Source organism: Thunnus thynnus, chromosome 2, assembly GCF_963924715.1.
Source record: "Thunnus thynnus chromosome 2, fThuThy2.1, whole genome shotgun sequence".
In the NCBI taxonomy this organism is placed as follows: domain Eukaryota; kingdom Metazoa; phylum Chordata; class Actinopteri; order Scombriformes; family Scombridae; genus Thunnus; species Thunnus thynnus.
In genome coordinates, this window is record NC_089518.1 from 37,283,072 (window position 1) to 37,303,767 (window position 20,696).

Sequence of the window (20,696 nt, forward strand, 5' to 3'; positions counted from 1 at the left end):
AACAGGGCAAGTGACTGCTGCGAGACTTCATGTGAAATAACACAAGATAATAAAATAATAATCATAATAAATGTTTTCAAGAATTGCATTTAAAATGCAGTGGAAACGACTGATTTAGTGTGAATTAATGGCTGGTTATGGTTAAGAATGATCAGTGAGTTTTGCATATAAATAATGTTTCTATGTTGTTTTTCAAACCTTATTGGCCCAAATCACATCTAAGGTTTTTGGTGTCTCGTAAGTCTCTCTGGAGAATCCATCAGTGACCACAATCAGACAATCATAAGACTGCAGCTGCTAAACCAGAGCCTGACAAGTGCAAGAGAGAGATGTCTGCACTTCAAGAAAAATAAGTCCCTCTGAGTTATGGGGGAGATCATTTCAAGTGCCTTTCTTCAAAAAATCAAACATAACAAAAATCAAAATGATTAAAAACCAGGAAAAAAAATCCAAAGAGGGAAACAGGTTGAAAAAAATACTAAAAATTATTTTCTTGAGCAACAAAATAAGAAAAAACTCTGCTTGACTATCTTTAAATGATCTAGTTTCCACCCAGCAGAGGTACCTCGGTCCACTCGGCCACCTCCCACTGCGGGCCGCAGGCGGGGCTCTTGCAGGCTCGTCTCTCCATGGGTCTCTCCAGGTCGGTCATGGTGCAGAGGTCGCTGTAGACCGAGCTGTCCAGGCCGGGCGAGAGCATCTTCCAGCAGCGCACCTGACGAAACTGGAAACCTTCCCCGCAGGTCCTGGAACACTCGCTCCAGCTGCTCGCCTCCCACCTGAAAGACGAGATGTGATCCAATCTGATCAGCTCGGTTCAGATCAAAATACAATCTATTATATTTAGAGTCATATTAGACACTAATCAGGGAGTCTCGTGTTTGTATTAGATTACATGAAACTCCCAGCAGCTGCAGCAAAGAGTAAACGAGTGTCAAAGAATTAAAAATATGAACTGGCTACAGCGCCATGAGGGCAGTTACAGCAGCGAGAAAATAATTAACATGCAAATGTTAAAATAACTTTTTTAGCTCATGAGTGAGCTACTGCACACTGTGTGGATCTAAGGATGTACGATCCGATACGCTGCATCGGTAACGGCAGATGAGCCTGAGGCGAGGTATCTGAATTATTTATTTTGTTCAGATTTATCCAGATGTTTCGCTCCTGGATGGTACCTGGGCTGACATTCTCTCCCGATGCAGAAGTCGTGAACCGGCTCCGGTCTGGTCAGAGCGTCGCAGTACATGTCGTGCACCTCGATGCCGTCGTAACGAACGCATGAGACGAAGGACTTGGACACTCCTGGAAGAGACAAACGACATAGCATCTCATAGCAGAGATGTTACAGCTACAGTGCATCACTCCTGCAGTCTGTTTGGTTTGATGTTCAGTGATGATGAGGGTGTTTATGAACTTTTTGTACCTATAGAGCAGGTCATGCTGCACGGCTCCTGAGAGGAAAGTTTCCAGCGGTACATGTCAGCAGGACTCAGCTTCAGGTTCTTCTGGTAGAATCTCTGATTCCCTCTGAACACAAACACAAACAAAAACGTATGATGATTAACAGAAACTGTGTATTTAGTCAGTGGAGAAGCGGATGATAGTGCAGGGCGCTGTTAACATGCTGTTATCAGGCTAAAATAATCCTGTTAATTCTCATACAGCTAGTTTGGTTCTTTGATTGCAGTTTGATTTGTTAATCCTGGATGAAGTTATCTTAAATTATAGAGACAAAACAAGTAGAGAGTCTAAACCTGAAAAGTTCTACATTGGTTCTACATACACCCTGTTAAACTATCAGACGATACTGGTGAATGTGGTCAGACTGGGAGTGTTGTTGGGTGCATGACTGGTCAGGTTCTCCTCATTGGACATGCAAGAGACGTTTAAGTGATAAATATAAACCCGCCATGAAAATGAAACCATACTAAAACTACCAAAAAGCAGCTTTAATTACATAAACAATTTACAGCAACTGAATTCTGAAATTAATTTAGTGTTTAAATACTGCATTCTGCGTATATTCCACTATGAGTGAATGTGTATTTCCCTCCTTTTTCTATTCTGTCACTTCTGCTTTCCCACGCTGTCAAAATCCCTTCATTCACAATTCTGACGTCACCACACCTGACCAGTGATCTTTCTCCGTCCTTCCTTCCTCAAGCCAATCAGCCCCCAGATGCTGCTCTTTAAATATTGCTGCATATATGTCATTCTGTCTTTTAGACGCACTATTGCACAACCCACCTCCTGCCCATCACCACCATGACCTCCATGGTATCCAGAGAGACTCATCCAAAGGTTTTCATCCACCACCACCAGTGTATAGACTTTGAGAGGGGGTGGGGGGGGATCCTATCCTATCAAAACTCTTTTCGTCACATCAATAAATATTGTTATGCACTTCCAATTGATCTCTCCTTATTGAACTGTCCATAAGCTGTACTTTTGCAGGTTTGGGCTTAAGGAATTGTTGCGACAGTTCCAGATGAATTTCAAGCCAGCTTCAAAGAACCAAAAGATCCAGATTTGTGTCAAATCGTCAACAGTCTAATCTGGGTAACTCGTTTATCTAAAGAACGGGGCCCAGCGCAGGAGTGGTTTTAAGTGTCTATAAAATGAACCGTTGTAACTGCTGTGAATCCAAACTGACTACAGTACGACTTTTTCAGAGCCACATTGTAAGAGTTAAATGATAGATTTTCAGTGAAATATTCCTTTAAGGATATTTAAGGATATACTCAGAAGTGCAGAGCGTGAAGCACACACTCACACAGTGAGAGAGTCTCCCAGGCCTCAGACGACCACAGTGTGACAGCTGATTCACAGCCTGCGTCCCAGCAGATGCAGTTTGTTTTTTCATCACATCACATAAAAGTCATGTGCACATTCTTGTCATAACACCGGTCGTTGCCTCCGCCAGCCTCCAGACGTTTATTTAAAAATCACAGGCACTTTGAGTTATACCTCGCCGGCATCTCTCCATGTAAGCCAGACTGATTCCTGCACATTATTTTCTCCCCAGAGGTGACTCCAGTCTGACAGAAACACTCTTCCCCTTTGCATCATATTTTTCACTTTTCTTGCGAATACCTTGAATTATTTGTTTCTAAGTGTGGCTGCATTTCCCCGCTCCCCCCCTCTGAGCTCCTCTGCTCGGCTCGTTTCCTCTCCTCTCTCTCTCTCTGTCTCTCAGAGGAAAGGGCGTGTCATCGTGTGTTTTATAGCTGCTGGCTGCAGAACTGGTGAAGCCGTGTTTGGACACAGAGCAGCAAAGTCAACATGAATTATAAATATGATGAATGCAAAAACCTGCCAGGTCTACCTGTCTGTCTCTTTACAGCCTGTATATCTACCTGTCTGTCACTTTACAGCCTGTATATCTACCTGTCTGTCTCTTTACAGCCTGTATATCTACCTGTCTGTCTCTTTACAGCCTGTTTATGTACCTGTCTGTCTCTTTACACCCTGTACATCTACCTGTCTGTCTCTTTACAGCCTGTATATCTACCTGTCTGTCTCTTTACAGCCTGTTTACCTACCTGTCTGTCTCTTTACAGTCTGTTTATCTACCTGTTTGTCTCTTTACAGCCTATATATCTACCTGTCTGTCTCTCTACAGCCTGTATATCTACCTGTCTGCCTCACTTTCAGCCTGTATATCTACCTGTCTTACTGCCCGTAGTGTATATTTACCTCTCTGTCTCTCCTACAGCCTGTTCATCTACTTGTTTACCTTACTGTCTGCTTATCTACAGTGCCTACTGCCTCACAACCAGGCAGTCTACTTGTCTTCACCATTTTACTGCCCTTCTACCTGTCTAACTGTGTTTTCTGTCTCGCTGCCTTACTGCCTGTCTGTCAACCTGCCTAATAGCTTTACAGTGTGTATATCTACCTATTTACCAGCCTCACTGCCTGCATATCAATCTAACTACTCTGTTGCTTGACAAACCACATATCAGTCTGTTCTACTGTTGTCTGTCTACCTGTCTGTTTGTCTGCAATCCTAGCTGGCTGTTTTTCCTACCTGTCTATCTGTCTTAATTGCCTTGTAATAAATCTGTCTTGCTGCTTTTCTTTGTAACTGGTTGTTCGTCTACTTGTCTGCCTGGTACAATACTTTCCTCTACTTGCTCGCCTTGCTGCCTGCACTCCTGTCGTCTTGCTTTGTTTCTTGTCTTTGTCTCACCGTCTCACTCGCTTTTTTCTGCCCTTCCTGCCTCACTGCATGTTTTGTTTTCTACCTGATATTCTGCCTGTCTGGCTTACTGCACCTGCCTGTGTTTTTCATTGTTCCGTCTGCTTCTCCTGCTGCCTTTCAATGTTCTCGCTGCTGCTCGCTTCCCTGTGTTGTTGTCTTGTCTTGCTGCCTCCTTCACCGCCTGTGTTCATTTGGCTACTGTGTCTCCGAGGAAGTCTTTAGAGGAAACGAGTGTCCAGTTCTCTGAATGGAAAAGGCTTTTTGGGAGCCCAAACCTGATTGAAACTGTGAACAGTAGAACTCTGCTGTGTGTAAGCTTTAGACAAACTCAGTTCAGATTTGATGTACTTTGTTTGTCAGTTGGATTACCTGGTTCTGTTGGAGCGGCTGGAGGTCCTCCCACCACTCTGCACTGTTTTGTTCTGATAGGGAGCATCTCCGCTGTCGTTGCGTTTGCGACCCAGAGTGAACTCCAACGTGTCATTCAGACTGTCTCGCTCCAGGCTGCTCAGTTCCACCTCCACTGGTCCCAGTTCCGATGAGAACAAACTGTCTCCTTCTGTCAGCAGCTGATTGGTTGAGATGTTAATAAGCAGCTCATCTGGGCCTATTCGGCCATCCAGTAGGACCCTCCAGATGAGGTTTGGGGAGTCTGGTCCTGCGTCCAGGGGCCCCCCGGCAGGGGCAGGGTGAGCAGTGCTTCCTGTATGGCTGCTATTTCCTTCTGATGGATAAAAGTGCAAAAATACATCTTTATTCAAAGCACAAACTGTGAAGTAGTTTTTAAGCATGTTTGTACTAATTTACATATTCAGCTTGGCTTGAGTGACTTGCAGCTGTTGTCTGGCCCATATTTGTTTTCAGTGGGAATTCATTTCTTGTACACTAAGGCACCACTTTATTAAGTACAGCTGTACAACCTAATGCCAATTCAACAGCCCTGCAAAACATTCTGTCTCTGTGAATCTTATAAAGTTCAGTCTTTGAATTTACAGTATATAACAAAACTGAGTCCACTCCAGGTCAATATCACTAAATGTTATGTCATTACAAATCCTGTCCATTTAATACAATTTTATTTGTTTTTAGACAAAACCCAAGAAGAATTAAGCCAAATAATTAAAAAAAACATAATGTTAGACTAATTAAACTATAGAGAAAGGTCCATATATTTAAAAACAACAATCACTTACATTAAAAGCATGTTTGAAGAGGATCTGACTGTTGTGAAAATTGTGAACCTACCCTTTAATCGAACAACCTAAAGATGCTTAAGAGTGATCGAAAGGGGTGTAAAATGTACGTTAAGGGTTTTTTTAACTGGGTTTCTAATGGGGGCTAGAAGGCCTCAATGTAATGCAGTCCAATAGATCACCACCACCACCACTGGTCTGACACAGGTATCAAAAACTGAGCAATATAAGCATCACAAAGGTAGGATTTATTCACAGGCTGATAAGTAGGTATGTGCTGGTCCGTACTATACATTTAACTCCAGAGCTCATAATTTAAAACAACATTTTTTGCAGGAAATTTCTAAAAGACTGAATGAAATAAAAAATATCACAGAGAGATAAGAAGAAAGAAAATGAGAAGAGAAACTCAGCATGTGGTGTGTAGTATGACATCAGTCTGTGTAGAAAGTGCATGATGAGCCTTTCAAGCACCTCTCCATCTCATCTCACCACCCAAAGCGGTGGTGTAATGGCCTCGGCAGTCAGCTGAGCGAGCTAAGAGCCCGCAGGAAGGCCATTACCGCTCATGTTTGTGATGCAGCCATTTTTAAAAGGAGAACACACCGCAAAACTGAATTTTTCATCTGCTCCTGATCCTCTTTATGTGTCTGTAGCATGAATAATTCAGAGCTCTAAAAGGCCATCACACACACACACACACACACACACACACACACACACACACACACACACACAGGAAAAGAGTCTCAGAGAGAGAGAGAGGATTAAAAATCTGACCTGTTTCGTCTCATCTACCAACGGACCACAGAACCACCCTCTGAGTTTTTAGGTTTCTTTCCCTTTCTCACACACTCTTTTTCTCTCTCAGCATCCGATCAATATATCAGCACAGCATATTAGCTTGTCACCAGTGTTTTAGTATGGCTGTTGATAAGTTACGAGAAATTACAGTTCAGAAATGTCAAATATAAGTTTAAGTTTAATTTAGAAACAGTCCCGATCAGTACACGTGTTGGTCACAACTCTTTAATAATCTAATTTAATGAATCCTAATCAAAAATGTTTGTTGATTAATGTTAAAAAAGGTAAACACTTCCACCGTTTCATTGTTACCAGGAACATATCTCAGTCAACCAACTGTAATAACTGGACTGAAATAGATACAGTGTGATATTTGACATTTAGGTTTTGACCTCATTGTTCGCCACGAGGAAGCTTAGCACAGCGGGGAGTGAGGAGTTACATTAATAACTTCCTCTTATAGCTCTCAGGTGAGCGGTGTGGCAGATGGCACGCGATAAAAGAGCGAGCAGAGCGCTGATGGCTTAAGTGCACTGGCATGATGAAAGGGCTGTTTTGGATACTGTATATGTCACAGTGAGGAGAGTAGTGCTCATACAGAATATGTCACTATTTGGCACAAGCAGACATAGAGGAAAAAGTATCAGACCTATTTCTCAGAGGATCTGCAACACTGTTTATTTGCTGTAATCTACACTGTGTTCCTTACTGTTACATTGGTGTTTGTGTCAAGGCTTTATTGAACATCAAAGCAATGACCTCTTATTACCGAAGTTGTTGGCAGATTCATTTGAAAATCTCACAGATGATTAGTTCAGCCTGTCTATGACCTCTAATATTTAAGAGTATAAATCTAGGTCATCAGAGGTCACATGGTCTGTCCATGGGGGAAGTTTTGGGGGGAAGTTTTTCCTTTTCCGAATCGAGGGTCTAAGAATAGAGAATGTTGTATTGGTGCACAGATTGTAAAATATGTGATTTGTGACAATGGGCTGTACAAATAACTTTACTTGACTAGATAAAGACAAATATCTTCAATTTAACCTTGACCACCAAGGGTTTAGATAGATAGACCAATAGATAGATAGATAGATAGATAGATAGATAGACCAATAGATAGATAGATAGATAGACCAAAAGATAGATAGATTGTCCTTGAGCCAGACACTGAACCTATGGACAGACCGGTGCCTTGCATGGCAGCTCTACTGCCATTGGTGCGTACGTGTTGGTACATGTTTTTGTTACCTTGTGGAGACTGTTTCTGGTATAAACACTGACCTTATTGGGACCAATAGTCCTCATGGGGACCAAAACCTGGTCCTAATGCGGCAAAATGTCATTTCCGAGGTCGTGGGCAAGGTTAGGGGTAAGGTGTCAATTGAGATTAGGTTAATGTTAGGGTTAGGCATGAATTGGTTAGGTTAGGGTTAGGGTTGGGGTTAGGGTTAGGGTTAAGGTTAAGGTAGCTGCACAAACTGCACAAATCATAAATCGCTTTGTCAGTTAAGGTAAAAAAGCAATACATAGTGCAGTCCATTTACCCTTGATGCCTTGAACCGAGCATACAGCACATTATTCATCTTCAGTATGAGGGTAAAAAAATCTCCAGAAAGTACTTGAAAGTACTTCTATCTAGTACTGAAACAATTAGCCAATTAACCAAGTAGCCGACTGACAGAAAATTAATCGGTTTCGATAATCAAGTAATTTAAGTCAGTTATAAATCAAAAACTGTGATTTGCTGTTTCTCTCTGTTTTTATATTATTGTACATTGAATATATTTGGGTTTTGGTCTGCTGGTCAGACAAAACAAGGAATTTGAAGGGCTGTAGGAAAACTGTGATGGGCATTAAAATAGTTGTAGCCTTTCTACCTTCAATGCATACGTTTTTAGGATTTTGGGACCCTTACGCTTCTGACCCTGGCAGTGTTATTGTCTTGTGAGATATGGTGTCTGAAATGTTTCAGAGTCACACAACCAGACATATCAAAGGTGTTACATGCAGCAGTCCCTACCTGTAAATTTTGGTGCAGGTACTCCATCCTGGTCGCAGTCGATGTCCGCCGTCTCCTCGTACACCTCGTTGGTCTCTTGGCCCTTCTGTCCGTCGCCACCACCCGGCTCTAACTGGCCGTCGGGGGCTGTCTGGTCGTAAAGGCTGCTGTTTGGGGCCAGCATACCTCCCACCTCCACAGAGACTTCCCCGGCTGAGGTGTCCGTTCCAGTGTAGACAGGAGGAGGTGGGACAGGGGGCAGGGAGTCTCGGAGGACGGTGTATTCGTAGGTGATGTACGGCGTGCGACCGTTCTGGTTCCACACCTGAGTGATGAGAGGAGAGTGAGAAATGAAACTAAAGATCAGGTTATTTCATATTGCATAAAGATCAGTAACAAGCAGAGTAGCTAACAAGACAGCAGCATGCAGAGGAAGAAATCCTCCAAAGACGCTGACGGAGACGGATTGGTCACACTCTTCACAAGTCCACATCCAGCACCACAAGACATACTCTCTTTTGGAATCCACAAGGGAAAAGGAAAAGAGCCAGACCAAGAAACACCTGGCGCCGTGACCTGGAGGCAGACGTGAAGAGAACTGGCCATACATGGGGACAGCTGGAGAAATTGGCCCAGGACCGGGATGCCTGGAGAGCCTTTGTTGGCGGCCTATGCCCAAAGTGGGGTCACAGGCTTAAAGTGAGTAAGTAACAAGGAAAGTCAGAAACAAAACCAGGATCAATACAAACTGAAGCAAATTTACAATTAAAGACTTTGTACAGAGAGTCTGTTATTTCTGTCCAACCTCGTGTTCAACTTCATGTTTAGTTCATTCTGTTCACACAACAACTTTTGTGCCTCATTGTCATGTTGACACCGGCTCTTTTTTTCCCTTTTCAGCCTCAGACTTCCCTCCTCCCCCTTCAACTTTGTGAAATCCTGTCATCGATCACCTCTACACCAATAACCCTCAGTCAGCGCGTTTACATGTACTCAAAGGACAAGTTCACAGTTTTTAAGTTCTGTCCTAAAACAACAGTCAGGAGCCCAAATCAACATTGATGCATGTTTTTCTTGCTGTAATCATTCTTCCTGTTCATACTGACCATTAGAAGATCCCTTCATAATGCACTTACAATGTAAGTGATTGGGGACAAAATCCACAGTCCTCCTTCTGTGCAAAAATGTATTTAAAAGTTCATCTGAAGCTAATATGAAGCTTCACTGTCCAAATGAGTCAAATCAAGTCAAAATCTTTCAAAGTTAAAGTCTTTTTAGTGCCAAATTCCCTCTTTTTGTTATGATCCTTCCACTGCAGCTGAAGAGGAAAACACTGTCCTTCGAGACACAAAGAGGGACATTTTTTACTAAAAAGACTGTAACTGTGGAAGACATCCAGTTTATTTGTGGATTTTTGATCAAAACAAGGACTGTGGATTTTTTCCTCCATCAATTACACTGAAAGCACATTTGACTTCTACTTCTAATAGCCAGTACGAACAGGAGGAATGATTACAGCGAGGAAAACCTGTTTCAGTGTTCATATGGACACCTGACTGTTGCTTAAAGACACACTTGAGAAAACTGTGAACCTGTCCTGAAAGGAGATATAATTATACAGAGCGATGCATCCTCATATTTAAATTAAAATTCAATTTGAGGTCAGATTTATTGTCGTCTGTATATAAACCACAGGGATTTATACGATGAAATACTTGAATCAGGTGCACTCTTGATTAAAAACACAAAAATTTAAATCTAAATATAACAGAATACAGTATAAAATGTCAAATTTAAGGTGGACAGTGTGTTTAAAGTAATACCACTGCCCTTTTTTCATTTGACAAAACACTCAAAGGTCAAAGGTGGACTTTTTATTTACAGTATGAATGAACACATCTAAATAATAAGATACCTTATTTTCTTAAAATAAGTACAAAAATCATCTTATGCAGCAAGTTTTGGACAGATATCTACTAGTTTCATTACTTTTCTATAGATTAGTGTCTGTATCTTCTAAAAGGAACACTAAGGCTGGTTAATGCACTCGAATCAAGGACAATAAAACTTGATTTAAGGTAGTAATTGAAACAATACACTCAAGTAAAGTCAAAACATTGACTTGACAAGAAGATATTTTGCAGTTTGCATGCATCTTGGCTCACTAAGCATCCAGGACAGTCTGATCCATATGACGAGAGATAAATATCAGATATCATCCAGACTCCTGCGGGTCCATCTGATGATAAAAGCTCCGTGAGAGCAGAGATGAACCAGCAGAGTCGCAGCGAGCGTCTGCGAGCAGCTCTGTGTTCCAGCATCCTGCAGAGAGATCTATCAAACCTGGCTCGTGATGTGGATGCTGTTCGGGATATATGGCCACTGTCAGAACACAAGGCCTGCACTCAATCAGAGCGAGACACAGACTCACAATCATGTCTGCATTATATTTACATCTTAGCCATTAGACAGGCACTCTTAAAAAAAAAAGGCAATGACACACCTATTTTGGGCATCTCTAATGGGCTGCAGGGGCTTCACTCCTACAACATCACATCTTTAATCACACAAGAGCATCTCACTGCCAGGAAATATCTGACCAGACTCTGTTTTCACTTTTGTCTGTTGTTGCTGTAAGTGTTGGCAGTCTCTGCTGCTCTGCCAAAAAGCTGCTTCATGAGTCAGCAGTCTTAATCAGAGTGACCTTTATGAAGTTCAAGAGTTAAGAACAGCAGCCTTAAGCTTAAAATCCTGGGCTTCTTATTATACAATTAGCCAGCGAGGACTGCCAAGGCCATAACAACAAATATGTCTTTGTTTCTGTAATTTAAAGGGATTTAGGGAGATTCAGTTGAATATTACAGTGTAATTAGGAGTAACTTTTTGCCTTTCATTAATGTGCACATTCACAGGGGGGGGGTTAGAGGTAGGAGGGCAGGGGGGTCAGAGTTCCTTTACAGACACAGAGGAGGTTACTACACCGAACAAAGTGGTGTAGATGAGTTCCACTGGCCTTTAGAGAAGGATTTAGGTAATAAAACAAATTAAACATGTAAAAAGGACTGCAAATTAAGAAAGAAAAAACCCTACGAGCCCTCAGAGTCAGCCACACGCTGATGCAGACGCTTTGAGATATCAAAGGATATTCTTGCCTCTGGAAGTTTGTGTAAATAATTTGATTTTATTACGTTACATTCACGCTAGAGGGCTTTTAATTTGTATGTCGTCTGGTTACCATCAGACGGCAGCATTTTTAAGATGTTTGTTTTGTTTATTTATTAGTAAAGCACTTTTGATAAAGTAGTTGTGACTCAAGTTGCTGCACACATAAGAAAAAACATTAAAAATACATAAAATACATTGTGCCAGATTATGAGTGTAGTCTATATGGTGCTGTTGAAAGAAGGGTTGAGTTAAGATTGAAGCTTTTTTTTCAGTGTGTTTTATAAATTATTTCATTTACCCACAACCCGAAAATAGTTTTAATGCAGTAACTATCAGGTTAATCATTAATGCTAACTGTGTCTGTTACATATGTTCTGTTTGAATTAAAGAGACGCTTGACTTCAACCAACCTCAGCCTATTGATAATTTATCCTTCAGACCCCAACACAGTGTGTTTCCTTCCTAAATGTATTTGTTGTATTGCTTTTTTATTTTATTTACTATGAACCTGGAAATGCTTTATTATGAAAAGACACTAGACGCATGTAACATGTGGAAATTGACAGAAAGTCACACTGGCGACGCACAGATCCTCTTCTCACGTAGATATCACATGACAGAGTCTCCTTCGGTGGTTAATCGTGGCACTATGCGCTCACCATAGACTGCTAGTAGCTGACACCCGGCCAGCAGCTCCTCACGTCTCCAAAACCATCAGAAAAAATAGGTGTTATTTGGACAAACTGACCACATATTAGGAATTTAAATGTTTACTTTCTCGCCTGAAAAAATATTAAAATTCAATAAATTGACATATTAACAGTCCTACAGTGAAAATTACAACAGCTTAATCTCCACCACTGCTGTCGGTTGGTGCAAAATGCATTCTGGGATACTTAGCTTTGGCTGCCTTTGGCCGACCATTAGTGTAACTTCATCACTCAGTCAGTGACAGACATTCGTGGGCTGGCCCCGCTGTTGAAGTCCAGCCAAAAACCGGAAAAAAACCTTGTCTATTGCTTTTATATTGATTTTCATTTGTTTGGACTTCAACAGCCAGTAAAACGTTTCCTAAATTCTCTCTGAATCCGTTTGAGTGCTCAGTTGCACAACAACTCTTTACCACTGCAGCAGTGTTTACATGGTAACTTCCCAGTTTAATTTACAATGTAGTTGCTGACTGTTACTGTCATCTCCTATTACACATGAAGTTTGAAGATGAAGAGGCTAAAGATGAGGAGGAGGAGGAGTTAAAGTGAGACTGGTGGACAGAGGGAGGAAGGAGAGTTGTACCAGGATATTGATGGCCTGGTCAATGGGCCCTTTGGCGACAATGTACTCGATCCCTGTCTCGTACACGTCCATGGGTCGGCGGTATTTGAAGACGGTGCCTGCAGCGTGGAAGTTCTGGGGACTGTCCACCTTGTAGGCCCCGTTGAAGAAGAAGTTGCCGGCCTGATCGGTCACAGCTGGGAAACGAGAGAAACACAAAACTCAGATTCTAGTTTGAGTAAAAAGTAAAAATTCTAGTAAAAAACGAACCATTTCCATTAAACGTCTTTTTGAGAGCATAATATATGAAATCAAGACACAGATATACTGTAGATACTAGCAAATGCCAACCTAGAACATCAGCAGACTTTTTCCTCTCAATGATCTGGATGTCCCATGATCCTTCAGGGATTTGAGTGATAAAGGAGTAACCTTGACGACAGGAAACAGCAAAAGGTGAGCGTCAACTTATTTATCTCATAATGACTGCAATCAACTCAGTTTCTCTCTAAATGTTTAGGTGTTAACATCCAGATATTAAAATGTAAATCTCAGAATGAATATTTCTTAAAACTTTTGTGGTCAGACAGGAAGCAACGCTCACCCAGAGTCGTGGCGCCGCGGCGGAAGTTCCCGGTGACTCTGCTGCAGCTGCTGCCGTCGCCCTGGCAGACGCCGCACTTATCCAGGATGTTGGAGGAGAAGAGCACGCCGTCACATCCGATCGGCTGAGCAGCGAAGAAGGAAGTGGAAGTAGAGAGGATGGAATAAAAAATATCACGAATGAATTATAAACATATTGAATTACTTGTAATAACGACGCAGAAGTATTTCTAATGATAATATTGATTCAGTTGCTCCGTCTTTTGGGAAAGTGATTGAAAAACATTACGTGTGACATTAAATGATTCATCTTAAGAATAAAGTGAACAAAATGCTTCACAAAGGCAGTAAAATACAAAACAGACAAATCATAAAATCATTAGGTTTTAAAAAAAACAGAGAAAACCAATTTAGTGTAAGATAAAACAAGAGAAATAAAAACAAAACTAAAAGACAGTTCAAAAGGCTCTCTGATAAAAGTATGTTTTAAGAAGAGACTTAAAAGAAATCACTGATCTGTGTTACTGACACTTCAACTCTTCATGTTTACTGTCAACATACTGTGTTCAGTTTTTTATATAAAGGTTTTTTTTGTGTGTGTGTTGTCATCTTTATTTCATGCCGTCACATCAGATGTTTCTGCGTTTTCTTTCAGCCTTTAGAAAGTTCAAATTATGAACACATGTTATCAAATGGAAATAAACACTGGTCACAAACAAATGTGTTGTTTTTAAAGCATATGAGTAATCTTTTGTGTAAAAAATAATTTTCATAGAGCTTGACGCGGCTGTTTCTTATTAAATATTGCGTCTGACTGACAGTTATTGTATCTAAAGAGGACAGGAGAAACTGTTGCGATGCCAAGGGAGAAAACAAATAACCAAATCTGATTTTATTTTTCATTTTTTAAACACTAAAAACATTTAACAGTAGAATGTTTATGAAAAGTCATGCAGTTTATTTTTATAGAAGCTTTCAACAACGAGGAAATCTGAAGTAGTTTACATGAGACATAATAGACATTAACATTAAGATAAACAAAAAAAAGACAAAATAAAAAGACATTTAAAACATTTACATAGGAACAGTAAAATAAAACATATTAAGCTAAAAAAAGAATAAAACAGGAGAATAAAAACGACAGCACATTACATTGTAGTGCAAGAAATGAATAAACAGTTTTATTTTGAGTGTTGTTGGAAATAAGACACCAACACCAATGTCTCAACACCCTTTAAACGCTCTCAACAAACCTTTATTAGTAGTGAAGGTTTGTTCAAAAACATCACCATTTTACTGCAAAAGTACCTCTAACTTATTTACTTGTTTGTTTGTTTGTCTGCAGCTGCTGTCTGTCGCACAAACTTCAGCGACGCTAAAAACAGAAACCGGAGTTGATAACGACGGCATTTTCATTCTGTGGTTTAGTAAAATCACGTACATGTGTTAAGAAGAAGTAAAAACAGGTACGAAGTAAATAAGAAGCTGGACTCACCTCACACTTACCGTCCACACAGACGCCGCGGTAGCTGCTGTACTTGCAGGAAGTGCCGTCTCGCGCCGTCACCATCAGCTGCCTCTGGCCGTCGGTTGTGGTGCAGTGGAGGTCGCAGGGGTTACTGGAGATGTGAACGTAGTCGTCTGGAGATGGACAGCACAGTACAGGTCAGAGGTCACTGTCTTCTTACCGCCAACGCTCAAAATGAGACAATTACTACTTTTAATTATACGTTTCTGATCACTTCAGTTAACACGACAATTTCTTTTACTACAACTGACTTTATTACTTCTGCATTACTTCTACTGTTATTTCTATTTCTGTTTCTGCTACTTCTGCTATTATTAAGGACGTTGTTGTAGCTTAAAACTGCAGTAAACCCACAGCCTTATTATGGCCTTATGAATTATTACGGCTAATATGTTTGCAAACAGTTGCTTACAGTATTTGGAGTCGTGTTTCTGTCCACCTGGTTAATGTAAGTCCAACATTCACTCTCTACCAACTCCTGAGGGAAATATCTGGCTCTTTAGCTGCTAAATGCTCCACTATGTTCACCAGCTAGTCTACAGCTAACTGTGTCTGTTTGCTGTTTGGTGGTGAGCAGGTAGTGTACAGCGGCTTTTTAGAGCTTTTCTTCTGAAAACAGCGCAGCTATGAGAGCGCTGAGCAGTAAAGTTGCTGCCGGACAGATAAACAATGAGATGAAACTCGCTATAAAGCTCCGTAAAGCTGAAAGGAGCTGTGTAGGTTCATCACTACGAGCCACGACTAACATATTACACACTGACAGCTGTGTTACTATAAAAAATATCGATTATAGCCGATATAAATGTATGCTACTGATTTGGAGGCAATGCATGTTGAGCAGCAAAGACCTCAGTCACCTCTGGTTCGCTTACTGCGGTAAAAAAAAAAAGGCTGTCAAGGCGTTTTGTGGGTGTTATTATACCAGGATACAGAGGTTTCCACTGATAGTTCCTCCCATTGTAAAGCTGGGAGTTGAAGGACCAGCACTGCTCCTCTCTGAAGCTCCTCCCAGTGGCAGGGCATTCCTGCAGAACAGAGAGACAACACAGATCATTAAAACAGGTCTGTTTCACACTTGTTAAGACTCGGTTTGACAGTATGTTATACAAATATATTCTTTTGAAGCGTTTATTTGAGCAGGGACGGTTTTTCTGACCACGCACGATCATTTTTCGAGCCCCCGCCCGGCTTCTCTTTCAAACAGCTACATACAGTCGGGCCTGAGAGCTGCCCGGTACAACCACAGTCCTCCCACTGTCAGCCAGTCAGAAGGACTGTGTTTGTTTTTTAATGAAGACGTGAAATAAAGAGATGAGAAATTAGCTGGAAGAGTGTGTGACTCACTTTAGTGTTGCAGAGGTGATATTTCTTAGCGGTTCCTGTACAAGTCATGTTGTCCTTCCCAGCAGCAACTTTCTTTCTTTGGACAGAAAACAAACATTTGGAGAAATAACAGCATATTTTAAAACAAAAGATTGGATATAATGAAACAATATTAGGTATCATATCAGGTTGAGATCTGTCATCTCCAGTCCAGCTTAAATCTATTACTCTATTAAATTTGATTTATTCTAGTTTGCTTGCAAAAAAGAGGAGTTGACTGTTTCCCCTGCTGAAGTAGAAGGTGTGTGTGTGTGTGTGTGTGTGTGTGTGTGTGTGTGTGTGTGTGTGTAGGCTGACTGACCTCTGTTTGAGGCAGTGTCTCTCCTGTGCCATCACTCCTCCTCCACAGGTGCGGGTGCAGGCCGTCCACTTGGCCCACTCCCCCCACCAGTATGTGGTCACCTCCAGCTCCTCCTCCAGACTGTTGGAGGCCACGCCCTCCTCCTGCACACACACACACACACACACACACACACACACACAAACAGCGGCAATTCATTTGACAGTTGTAGTCGATCAAATCAGAAGACTTTCGCTATTTCATTCATCTTTTTTTACAGCTGTGCACTCCTAGCAGTTTTGCGTGAAGAGTTTAATCAAATAACATGTGATTTTGTTTGATTTATGATACGAAACAGCACTGGGACTGAGCAATGAATCCATCTGAATGCAGCGAGACAGTAGCCATGTGGTAGACTCGAGCTTAATCACTGAGTTCAGGTTTTACATCCTCCAAGCGAGCCAACAGCCACGCCTGTCTGTATCCCTACAAGCAGATTACATCTGATTTGTTGCATTTGGGCCAGAATCCCAATTCTGCCTCACTCCAAATAATACATCTTTCATGTGGTTGGTTACTTTTTTAACTTTTATTCATCCAAGGGAAACTTCAGTGAAAGTAATGCTCTCTTTTTCAAAAGGGCCACAGTACTGCTGCTGTTGCCATAACAGCCTAAATTCAACCATGTTTTGACCATGTTGTAGTTGCTGAGTAACACCAGCAAAAGTAGCAGTAGAAGTGGTTGTCATAGCATTAATGGGAGTGGTACAAAAAAAAAAAGTAAACAGAGCTGTTTAGCTGGTGTGAGAGATAAAACAAATGTTTTTGTCCTTATCATCAGTCCTGAGCACCTCCATAAACCAGTCCAGCCGCTGCTTGGTCCTTTAAAGGGCAGTGGGTTCACTGGTGGTGTTATCTTTGACAGCAAGCTAAACTTTAAACAACACACCAAAAATTATTCCAATCATGTTTTTTATCAACTCAGGAATCTTTCCAAGATCTGAACCATGTTGTCTTCTAGCAAATACCAAAACAATTTTCATGCTTAATATCTTCATGCCTGAACTATTATAACTCTTTGTTTACCTGCTTTAATGCTGCTGGTGGAGCTTCAGACTGAGCAGAACAAACGTTCTTCTCACATCACCACAGATTTAGCCCCTTTGCACTGGTTACCAGTTTCTTTCCATTTTAAAATCCTATTCATGGGCTTTACATGGCGCCCGAGTACATCAGTGAACTTTTAACTCCTTACTGTCCAAAAAAGATCTGCCTGGTTAGACCAGGTTAAGCTAAAAGGGTGATTGAGCGTTTTCTGTACTGGATCTTCAGCTTTTGAATAGTCTTCCAGTTAGTATTCGGTCTGCTGATGTCTTCCAGTCGACCGTGCAACTTTTGTCCTCCCGGGTCAACTTTGACCGAAAAAATGATTATAATTATTGTTATTATTATTATTATTGTTATTAGTAGTAGAGATAATAGTTGGAGTAGAAGCAGGATAGAATTAGTACAAGCCGTTGCAGTGGTACTTGTGATAGTGTTAGCGACAGAAACACCAGTAGCAGTGGTTGTAATAGTTTTTTTTGTATTCTGACTCCACTGTGTAAAACACAGCCTGTAAGGAGTCCATCAGAGCCAAATAGAACCACAGTAGATGAGCGTCAGGAGTGTTTTTCTACTGAGACTCCACAGTGTGAAGATGGTCAAGGTTTCACACATTCCTGATGTGCAGGAGCAGCATTATTTCAGACCGATGGCTGCGTCCCTTCATTCAGACAGATCCTTCAGAGCGACCGCTGGAATGTGTGCACTGAGCTCCTTGTAAAGGTGTGAGACAGAGCAGCTGTGAGAGAGGGCGAGAGACACTGGAAATACCAGACGGAGAGCGTAAGTGAGAGAGATGCAAGGAGAGATGGGTACAGAGAGACCATGAGAGTGAAGAGAGGGAATGACGGGTGGACTGACAGCAGCCCATCACAGCGCTCAAATTAGTCGAGTTAGTGTTTACTTTACTATGTTTTAGTTTAGTTACACTTTTAATTTTTTAATTGACCTTTTTAGCCATTTTTTTAGCAGTATGATCTCTTTAAGATGTTAATACCATGTTTACGAGAACAAAAAGGCAACAACAAGGCAGACAAACCAACGCAGAGTCAACTTTCACTGAAGAAAGAAGAGTAAGGACAGGAGGAAAACCTAAAAAAGGACCAAACAACAAGTATAAAAGGCATTAAAACACATTAAAACACAACATTTCCAACTGAAAGTACATCTAAGCATTAAAACCAGTATTGAAAGAAGTGCTGAGATCCTTTACTTAAGTAAAAGTACCAATGCAGCAATGTCAAAATACTCCATTACAAGTAAAAGTTCTGCATGAAAAATCCTACTTAAGTAAAGCAGCAAAATGTAGTTGAAGTATTAAAGTAAAAGTAGTGGTTTGGTCCCTCTGACTCATATGTTATTATATATGACATCATTAGATTATTAATACTGAAGCATCTGTGTGTTTACTGGTAAGAGTGGAAATCCTGCAGGACATCATGCAGACAACATGGTATTGGTTAAATCCCAGTCTACTGTATCCCGACTCAAAAATCAATGAATTTGGTGTCCTTTTTTGACAAGCTGCATCCACTTACATGTAGTTACCTACTGGCTGACTGATCAAGACACAGTATCCGGCCAGATTTCTGCTCATTTTACTGGCATGCTAATAATCAGTGAAAGAAAAGATTAACTGCAGTGAAGTCAAAGATCCAGCTGAGAGTTAAAATGTCAGACAACATCATCATCAGCAGGGATTGACAATAGAAAAAGTGATTCCAGCCTTACTGGTGATGACCAGACGCTGTGACTCTGATCTAAACAGTCTGGAAGACTTTAATGTCACTGCTGAGGAAGTGGGTGTTGTTTTGCGAGGGAACTTTTTCTTCCTAATTTGTCATGTCATGTCATCGTTGAGGGAAAATGTCAACAGGTGCGGATGCTGCGACTGATTTGATCTGCAGAAGTTTACAGAGAGCTGCAGTCCTGACGCACTTATGAGCTACAGTAGCCTTTGTTCCACTAGTACTATCCAGACAATGCTCTTATCTACTATTCAATCTCATAGAAGGTTTCTCTCATTGGCTTTTCATAAAATAAATATAGATATAGATAAAAATAGATAAATGTGCATATACTAATCAGTAAAAGTAAAACAAAAAGTATTATATTAACATTTAAGAACCACATAAGGTTATGATAATGTGTCTATGGCTAAATGGTAGGGATGTGCAGAGATCCCAGTATTTGTATTTGTATCTGTATTTGTTGAGGCAGCAAAATTATTTGTATTTGTATTCGAATACAAGTGGAGAGAGGCTTAAAAATCCTGTTTTTGTTTTTATTACGCTTATAATTTTAGAAAATTAAAGATGAAAATTAAAGTGATGTCCAAATAAGGAAATGTGCGTCATGTAGCAGGTGGATGTGACTCCCCTCGTTGAGACCTGCTGATAGACATCACAGCGGAGCAGAGGAGAGACACTGAGATAGCGACTGTAACTGACCTGTGTGCTGGTATTTGACATGTTTTTTTTTCTTCCCAAAAACAAACAATTTTTAAAATATTTGTATGAAACAAATATTTGTAAAAAAAAAATAAATAAAAAAAACACTATTTGTGCTTTACCGAATAACGTATTTGTATTCGAGTACATCCCTACTAAATGGTGAAACAAACCAGCCAGATGTCATAATGTCATGTTATATGATTATTCGTAGCACACACAGGACACAGAAAAAGTGGTCAGTGGACAATAGTCGGAAGGTTGCTGCCCATTTACCTTAGAACAAAATCCCAGTTTCATATTTCAGCTTTTCAGAAAGAACGATGAACAAAACATCCCAAGTGAAAATACTAAATACTGATAGTCAAACGATAGTAGACCACAGGCTGGTCCAGAGAGAGACTTTGATCAACAGGTTTAGACATTCAGGTAAAACTGGGGTAAATTTGGCTGAAAGATTCTTAGATGTCTCGGCTATATATGACCATTGTTTGACCATTTCAGTGCATATATTCTAAGGTGCAATTACAACCTGATTCAATATTTAGACAAATTTATATAAGTTATAAAGTTATAAATTTAAAAGACGGGTTCACAATTTTACAAGTGTGTCTTAAAGCAACAGTCAGGAGCCCAAATGAACATTAAAACGTGTTTTTCTTGCTACTGACCATTAGAAGATCCCTTCATAATGCACTTACAATGGAA

The 20,696-nt window shown here is 40.7% G+C and overlaps 1 protein-coding gene across 1 annotated transcript in view; it reads right to left on the minus strand.

Moving 5' to 3' along the window:
- The window catches only part of adamtsl2 (ADAMTS-like 2), a 48,232-nt gene that overhangs the window by 9,208 nt on the left and 18,328 nt on the right, over positions 1-20,696 (minus strand). The window contains exons 3-14 of the mRNA XM_067572998.1: positions 16,456-16,598; positions 16,116-16,191; positions 15,694-15,796; positions 14,739-14,884; positions 13,245-13,368; positions 12,992-13,072; positions 12,662-12,837; positions 8,225-8,528; positions 4,577-4,931; positions 1,427-1,530; positions 1,179-1,305; positions 566-779 (exon numbers count right to left, since the gene is read on the minus strand). Of these exons, the coding sequence (XP_067429099.1) occupies positions 566-779; positions 1,179-1,305; positions 1,427-1,530; positions 4,577-4,931; positions 8,225-8,528; positions 12,662-12,837; positions 12,992-13,072; positions 13,245-13,368; positions 14,739-14,884; positions 15,694-15,796; positions 16,116-16,191; positions 16,456-16,598 (1,953 nt within the window). The remainder of the gene's footprint in view (positions 1-565; positions 780-1,178; positions 1,306-1,426; positions 1,531-4,576; positions 4,932-8,224; positions 8,529-12,661; positions 12,838-12,991; positions 13,073-13,244; positions 13,369-14,738; positions 14,885-15,693; positions 15,797-16,115; positions 16,192-16,455; positions 16,599-20,696) is intronic.